General features: G+C 50.1%; 1 protein-coding gene across 1 annotated transcript in view; it reads right to left on the bottom strand.

The window, feature by feature from the left end:
* The window catches only part of GALNT15 (polypeptide N-acetylgalactosaminyltransferase 15), a 46,071-nt gene extending 40,121 nt beyond the window's left edge, over positions 1–5,950 (bottom strand). The window contains exon 1 of the mRNA XM_077750887.1: positions 5,412–5,950. Coding sequence (XP_077607013.1) covers positions 5,412–5,938 — 527 coding nt within the window. The 5' untranslated portion in view covers positions 5,939–5,950. The remainder of the gene's footprint in view (positions 1–5,411) is intronic.
* Between the last annotated feature and the right edge of the window lie 2,830 nt (positions 5,951–8,780).

Consider the following 8,780-nt stretch of genomic DNA (forward strand, 5'->3'; position numbering starts at 1 on the left):
ATCAGCTTTTAAAAAATTAGATCACTGCATTCCAAATAAGAACTATGGAGAATCTCTAGAAAAGGGGTCTGAAAATCTACATTTTTAACAAACAATATGGGGGAATCTCTCAAGTACATATTTGGTGAATATACTTGATAAAGCCCCTTGCTACTCAAAAATGTGGTCTGTGGACCAGCAATGCCAGTACCAGCCAGGAGCTTGACAGCAGTGAGCATCTTGGGTGGAACCCCTAGCCTACTCCATTAGACTGTGCATTTTCATAAAATGCCCAGCGCGAGGGGTGTGCACACACTTAAAAGTTTGCGAAGCATGTCTCTGTCTAACCTGTTAGATATAAAGAGTGTCCACAGATCAGCAGCATGAGCATCTCCTGGGACCTGCTGCGTCAGGCACTGTAGGAGAGGAGGCCAGGAATCTGCATTTTAGCAAGCCTTCTAGCTGGTCCCGTGTGAACTCAGGTTTGAGAGCCCCTGCCTGGACCAGATCACATCACAAAGCACCTTCTCCATCGGTAGCTTCTTTGATGCTGGTGATCGTTGCCATACGCTGGACTCCAGGGTGATCAAGGAGAGCTGGGCTTGGAAGCGCCTGGAAAGCTGTTATGCCACAAGAGGCTGAAGGGGCAAGGCCTGCTCCTCCCCGACCCGCTCTGTGATAGCAGCTTTGAAGGTTGGAGTCCGTCCGAGTCTTCAGTCTGGGGCTCCGATGTGGGCCCTTCATACCCTTCTCTCATACTTCCTCTATGTATTCATTCACTTCTCTTCCTGCTCCTGCCCCCAGGACCCAGCCCTTCACACGGCACTGCTGCTCCCTGGAGCTTCACCCTTTCTTATAAAGAATGCATTGGTCAGCAGGCACGGAGCTCCATTGCCCCAGTGATGTCGTGCCATGGACCTCTTTTGTATGTCTTACTTGTTTTGCTCAGCATGGTACTTGAAGTTCTCCCTCCTTCAGTAGTGTGCACGGAGTCTGTGGCTTCTACCTCCCGCAGTGTCTCTGGGCTGCACCCAGCTCCCCCAGCGCCTTCCCATGACATGCCCAGGTAGTTTCCAACTCTTCAGTGCCACCAAGGATGCTGTGACAGACATCCTCCTCCATGTCTCCCTGAGGACTGGTGTGAGCTCTCCCTAATTTATAGGTGGAAAAACTTGAAATACTTCCAGCCTGAGTGACTTGCCCAGAAAGTACAATATGGTGGTTAAGAACATGACTTTGCAGTCAGAGAAAGACAGATGTATGATTCCACTCATATGTGAAATTTGAGAAACTTAGCAGGTGATCATAGGGGAAGGGAAGGAAAAATAAGATAAAAACAGAGAGGGAGGCAAACCATAAGAGACTCTTAAATACAGAGAACAGGGGTGCCTGTGTGGCTCAAAGCATCTGACTTTGGCTCAGGTCATGATCTCAAAGTCGTGAGTTTGAGCCCCGCATCAGGCTCTGTGCTGACAGCTCGGAGCCTGGAGCCTGCTTCAAATTCTCTGTCTCCCCCTCTCTCTGCCGCTCCCCAACTCACACTCTGTCTCTCTTTCTCCTTCAAGTATAAATAAACATTAAGAAAATTTTAATACATAGAACAAACTGAGGGTTGATGGGGGTGGGAGGGTGGGGAAAATGTGTGATGGGCATTGAGGAGGGCACTTGTTGGGATGAGCACTGGGGGTTGTATGTAAGTGATGAATCAGTGGATTCTACTCCGGAAGCCAAGACCACATTGTATGTTATCTAACTTGAGAATAACAAAAAAAACAAAACACATGACTTTGCTGTCAGACACACCTGGTCAGATAACCTGGCCCCAATCCCTTCACCTTTCTGTGCCTCAGTTTTCATGTGTGTAAAATGGAAATATTAATAGTATCCAGCTTAAGGGTTCATTATGAAGATTAAGTGAATGAAAACCACTTAGCAGGGTCCCTAGCACATAAGTAAGTGCTCAGATAAATGTTCACTGTAATTTTACCTCTCTTTCCAGAGCCTGCCTTTTGACCTTTTACACTGATTTTTTTCTCTGATTTGGTCCTACATTATTACAAACTTCCTGGCATGCCTCTTTTCAAAATGACCTCCAGCAGTGACCCCAGAGGTACTCAGAAAAAGCCTGTGGCCTGGATGGGGGTGATGAACAAAGGCCAGTGCTGGTCTGGAGATTTTGGTGCACGAAGGGCTGGCAGGACTGTCCGGGTTGGGATGGGCTTGCACAAAGCCCGGGCATGGGTGGTGCCTGGCACGCTAGAGCAGAAGGCGGAGGCACTAGGGTCTCCGGAGATCTCCCAGCTCTCTGGAGGGAAAGCAGCGCAGGACTCGCATCGAGTAGGTGCTTAATATACGGCTGTTCTTTGATAAGCTGCATTTTGGCCTGGTTTTAAAGCAGTGACAGGAGAGTCCTGTTACCCTAGAGGGACAGTGGGGGGTTGTCGCCTTAGTTTGCAGAAGATCCCTTGTGTATCCTGAGAGGGGTCTGACCACCGGGAGACAGGAAGGGGAGACAGCAGCACCTGAACCAGCGAGGGGAGAGGAGAGGCTGGGGACCTTGGGAGGCCGCACAGGCTGCAGGGCGCCTGGGGCCAGCAGAGGGCGCCACACACCTCTAGACAGTGCTGATGGCAGTCCGTGAGAACCTGAGCAAGGGGTGCGGGGAGTCCAACTGCCCAGCTTTGCCGGGACTGTGGGGGTTTCCCAGTCAGGGGAGACCCAGACAAACTGGGCCGAGGTGGTTAGTCTGGCTTGAAGAAGCGACCACTGAAGTGGTGCACACATGTCAGTGCACATCGGACGCAGGACACAAATGTGCCCGCACTCCCAGCACACGGGCACAACACATACCCCTGCACTTCATACCAGACACTTCATAACACACACAACATGCTTGCACACACACACACGTACAACTTGCCCAACACATTTCTAACATACATACAACACACGACAAACACCTGCACACATGTACCACGCAAACATGCAAAATAAGAAGCATCTCATAACACACACGTGTACACATCACACCACATGCACAGCATACACAATACACCTACATACTACCCACAGGCACACAACACACATGTCACAAAATTCACCCACACTTACAGTACACCCACACACAACATTCATGCACTTCACACCGCATGAATAACACACACAGCACACACACATGTACAACTCAAACAAGGCATTTATACCACACATGTAACTCACACACTCACACAGACACATCAAACACACATAGCACAGTCACAACATAATATACATGCACACAGGTACCACAAAACCACATACAAAACAAAAGCCAAATCATAACACACTTGTGCACAATGCATGTGCATGTCACACCCATTCAAAACATACACAAGCATACATGTACCACACACACCACTGCACATTCAGTATGCACATGCGCATAAGAACATGAACACATCCACAGCACACGTGCACTTGTGACTGCACACCGCATAACTCACACCACACGTACACAGGCACTAGGCACCAGGCACCACAGAATTCACTACATACATGTACTACTCACAATATATATACACAACATCCATGTAACACACACACAACACAGTACATATACAACACACTCATACACAGATACATACAACGCACCCACAGAAATGTGTACTCATAACACACTTGCATAACGCAGAGACACATGTACATGCCTTTGGGTAGCCAGAGACTCTCTTGTTTGAAGTAGTGTTTCTTATGAGCAAAATGAAGATACTCATTTTTGTCCTTGGCCAAAGAAAAAAATGCATCCGAAGAGTTTGCAAACAGTATGTTCACTCCTTCAGCAATCATTTCCTTACTGCATGCATGGCAAGGACCCCAACACTGATTAGACCAATATATCAGTGACCCTGTAGCTTTGGTTGTAGTGAGTGTTATGAATTAAAACTGCTGAGAGCACAAAATTGCAATGGGGTGGGCCTGGCTGGGTCTGGAAGTTTCCTGAAAAGAACTGTTTAAGCCAAGACCTGAAGCTGCAGCAGCAGGGTTGGGGTGGGTAAGATGAGAGAGGCACCCACACACGACATCTGAGAAGGTGTTCTCAGTGCCGACCTGCATTTGCATGACCCAGAGGGTGAATGCCAAGCGGTCAGGCTGACAGGAAGCCCACCAGGGATCAGAGAGTACGTTGTCTTGCTCCTGACTGTGGCACACTATATGGATCCACTCATCCGGAAGGTCTGAACATGTATTTGCTTCATGAGAAACTCTCTGGGTTCTAGGAAGAGCAGTGGCGTATAGGGAAGGGACCTTCCGGAACTAACCAGCTATACTGCTCCTGGATGATGGACCGGGGCCCTCCTCCACAGCCAGCCATGGTAAAGGACCGAGAGGGTGGGGGATACACAAGGTTGCTCAGCATCTCCCTGGATACAGCCTGCATGTACTTCCCAGCTTGCTTCCTGGGTGCGGCTACCTCGCCAGGTTAGGCTGCAGAGCACAGCATTCTAGCTCCTGCGCTCTGGGGCTGTCCCCTTAAGTCTAATGGAGTGGCAGTTCAGGCAGATGGGAGCTTCTTCCTGGATTCAAATCCCTGCTTTGGCATCTGATAGTTGTGTGATGGTGGACAAATTACTTAGCCTCTCTGTGCCTTGTTTTCATACCTATAAAATAAGCCTGATGGTAATAGTAGCACTCATCTTGTAAGGACTAATATATGAACAGCTCTGAGCTTAAAATCAGGCACGGAGCACCTGAGTGACTCAGTCGGTTGAGTGTCCGACTTTGGCTCAGGTCATGATCTCACAGTGTGTGAGTTTGAGCCCCGCATTGGTCTCCGTGCTGACAGCTCAGAGCCTGGAGCCTGCTTCAGATCCTGTGTCCCCTCTCTCTCTGTTCTTCCCCCACTTGTGCTCTGTCTCTCTTTCTCTCTCAGAAATAAAAGAAAAACATAAAAAGTTTAAAATCAGGCACATGGAAGGAGTCACATAAATGTTAGCTGCAATTGTTATTCTGACCCAAAATGAAAGCAAACCCTAACAATAATCATAATATCAAAACGTATAGGAGGCAGAGCATTAGACCTGGAAGGTGGGTTAGAGAACGTCTGCCCCAAGCTCCTGGTATGTTATATGGATAAGGCTGTTTGACCCGATAATCCTGAGACAGAAGGACTAGAACCGGGATGGGGAAGAGAAGAACAAGTAAGAGCTCCCCTCTTTCTCACCCACAGGGCTGGGTAAACCAGTGGGTCCACCCAGAGTTTCTCACTCACTCTGCGATGTGGTCTGAGACTCTGCATCTCTAACAAGTCCCCAGGTTACGCTGCTGTGGCTGGTCCGGTGCCCACACCTTGGGAACTGATGCCCTAAGGACAACGGTGGCAGGAAGCTGGCATTCCTGAGTCTGCTGATGACGCCTCAGTACCTGGGGGAAGGGGCAGCCAGGGCCTTACTTACAGTGGATGCCGTACCTCGGGCAGCGCCCTCTGCAGGGGGATGCGGGCACTGAGTGCCTCCTCCAGACTGAGGGGGGTCAGCTCATCTTCAGATACCTCCCCATCTTCCTCCTCGGCCCCCCAGTCCCTCTCTGGGACCTCCTCATCCTGCCTTCTGTTCGGCTGTCTGATGAGCCGGTAGCTGCCACCTCTCCTGCCCTGGGTCTTGTTCCTTCTGGCCCTGGGTGAGGCCACGGCCACCAGGAGCTGGTCCTCCCGCAGTGAGATGTAGGGGGGCAGGCCCTCCAGGGGGCTGTACTCTTGGCCCTCAGCCTCAGCCTCCAGCACCCATTCCTGGGATTCCCCAAAGTCCAGGCGGTACCCAGCACCTGGGCCATGTTGGGTGGCCAGGACTGTGACCGCGGGGTGCAGGGCGTGCGGGGGAGGGTGCAGCATGGCCACCATCAGCAGCACGCATCCCAGCATCAGCAGGAGCAGCAGGAATTGCAGTCTGCACGGTCCATGCCTGCATCGCTTCCTCAGGAGCATGTTGCTGGAACTCGCCAAATGCAACAGGTCATATTCAAGTTCGCTTCCTCCTCCTGCTCCAGGTTCCTTTGGGCTCGCACGAGAACCTGGCTTCCTAGTTCCACCTGGAAGTTTTCTGCTGGTCACTTAACCTGCTCCTTTTTTTCCCATCTGACATTTGCCAACAGCATGTGTAAGACTGACTTCCACTTATCATCAGAAAGCCATAGGACCTCTCTGAGTGGTTTTCTGTAATGCCTTCTGTAAGCCCATTCACAGGGACTTCAAATTGAGTTGTTTTGCCCCTTTTACCCCTTTTTTTCTCCTGGGGATAAAAAAAATAATTATTCCATTCTGCTCAGGTATCTAGTCCCACGTGTTTCGTCTCCCCCCTTGCATGAATGGTCAGGCTGCTATGCGATGTCTGGGGGTGGGGGGGCAGCTGGTGGGTCCTCAGTCCAGCAGCGCTGACAGCGGTCCTCCTTTGGACGCTTCAAGTCAGGTCAGATCAACAGATGTGAAGCCGGCAGGCAGCGCCTGATTTCCTTTCACACATAGCTCCGCACTCAGCTGAGAGCATTCTGCCAGACACAAGCCCAGCCAAGCATGCGCCTCGCTCCTGGTCCTAATGCCCTCACTGTTCCCAGGCTCTGCGCAACCCCACAGAGCACAGCTGCCCGGGCAAAATAAGAGCCGTCACTGTTAGGACCAAACCCAAACAGGAACATCCCAGTGCTGTTCATAGTTCACAGGAAGATTTGAATCTCGTTCATAGTTCATAGGAAGACTTCTTTCCCCACCCACGGGAGAAGGAAAGATTATTCCCTCCTGATTTCAGAAAGGCTGTGCTTCTGGCATAGATGCAAACAGCTAGCTGTCCATTTGCACCCTGAGCTTCCCACAGGTGATCTGTAAAGTTAGGCTGGACTCTACCCCCTTCCTGAGGACCATGAGGGAAGCTGGGGGGAGACGCTCCTGTAAGCCCCTCCTGTCCCAAGAGCATCTGACTGTACTGGCCACTCAGCAGGGGCATCAGGCAAGGGGGGGCATGTTCCTTCAGTTGTAAAACCTCCTTCATCCAACCAACAAATGTTAATGAGCACCTACTATGTGCCAAAACTATTCTGGGACTGAGAGTCCAGCAATGAATAAAACACCAAAATTTGTGCCTCATAGAGTTTACATTCTAGTGGGAGAGACAGAGAATTAATTTAAAAAGGCAGCGGGTCAGGGGGTGATAAGGGAGAAGGAGGAGAGTGAAGCAGGGAAAGGGGCTGGGGAGCGTGGGCTGCGGACTGACAAGGGACACTGAGTGGTGAGGGGAGGCTTCACAGAATCTGTGTGAGGAGGAGGGCCAGGCAGCCCCCCGGGGTGGGGGTGAGCATTTGGGGCAGGGTCAGAGCCAATGCTAGGGTCCTGCAGCGAGCGTGCGCCGGGCGTCTGGAGGAGCAGAGAGAACCAGTGTGGCTGGAAAGAATCAGGAGGGCAGAGTGTGCTAGAAAATAGGACGAAAGAGGTAATGCAGGGCTGAGAGGCGAGGGGGCTCCTGCAGGACCTCGGAGGACATTGTAGGAATTTTGGCTTTTCTTCTTTCCTCTGAGTGAGATGGGAGCCTTTGGAAGGTTGTGAGCGGAGGACAGATAGACACAATTGACTTAGACTTGATCGGATCGCTCTGGCTGCTATGTTGGGATCAGACTGGGGGAGCAAAGGGCAGAAGCAGGGAGACCAAGTCAGGCTAACATTATTGTGGTGAAAAATGATGAGGGTGTGGACCAAAGTGGCACCAGTGGAGGTGGTGAAGAGCAGTCAGCTTCTGGGCATATTTTTTTAATGTTTGTTTATTATTTGTTTGTTTGTTTGTTTTGGAGGCAGCAGAGAGAGAGGGAGAGACAGAAAGAGACCGAGAGAGAGAAAGAGAGAGAGAGAGAGAAAATCCCAAGCAGACTTTGCACCATCAGCTCAGAGCCTGATGCGGGGCTTGATCCCACAAATCAAGAGATCATGACCTGAATCGAAATCAAGTCAGATGCTCAACTGACTGAGCCACCCAGGTGCCCCAGCTGCTGACATATTTTAAGGAAGAACCTATAGCACTTGCTGATGAACTGATGTCCAGTGTAAGAGAAAGAAAGGAGTCAAGAATGACTTTCAAACTTTCAAGTCTGGTAGTTGGAATAATAGAGTTGCCATCAGCTGAGATGCAGAAGCCAGGAGTCGGTAGAAGGGGATGAATGGCAGTTGCGGTGTGGGCCATGTGAAGTTTGAGATGTCTTGTAGATGGTCAAGGGGAGATGGAGGGTAGGCAGAGGGACATGTAATAGCTGGAGGTGAGGGGAGAGGTCTGCCCTGCGAGTGGTAAAACAGCACAGGTATGGTGTCTGAAGGTCATGGCAGGGGGATGTAGATGGGAGAGAGAATGGACGCCAGCATGCTCAGAGTTCTTGGGCTTCTGGCCGGAATAGCTGATCAAGGGTGACTAACTGCATTTCTTCTGATGACTGCAGAAAGGCCCAGGCTTCCCAGTAATCAGGAGTGGGGTGGGGGAAAACTGCCACTGGGGAATTCCTGAAGTGAGTTGCTCATTGTTTCTGTTTTGATTTTGATTTTAGAATGTGAGCTTAAACATCTCATGGAAAAAAATGTTTTTCGTTTTGATTCTGTTGCTTCTTCTAGAGCTCATGCTTGTGCGTGTATGCGTGTGTGTTTCCCCTGAAGCCTTTCAGAGTCCAAGGGGACATTGTGGGTTATATGTGATTGTTCTTTTTTTTTTTTTTTTTTTTTATTTTTTTTTTTTNGCCCCTATATGTGATTGTTCTTAATAGCCTAGCATAGTGTTCTGGTAGACAGCAGTTAGGAATTG

Source organism: Crocuta crocuta, unplaced genomic scaffold (genome assembly GCF_008692635.1).
Source record: "Crocuta crocuta isolate KB4526 unplaced genomic scaffold, BGI_CrCroc_1.0 scaffold279, whole genome shotgun sequence".
Classification (NCBI taxonomy): Eukaryota; Metazoa; Chordata; class Mammalia; order Carnivora; family Hyaenidae; genus Crocuta; species Crocuta crocuta.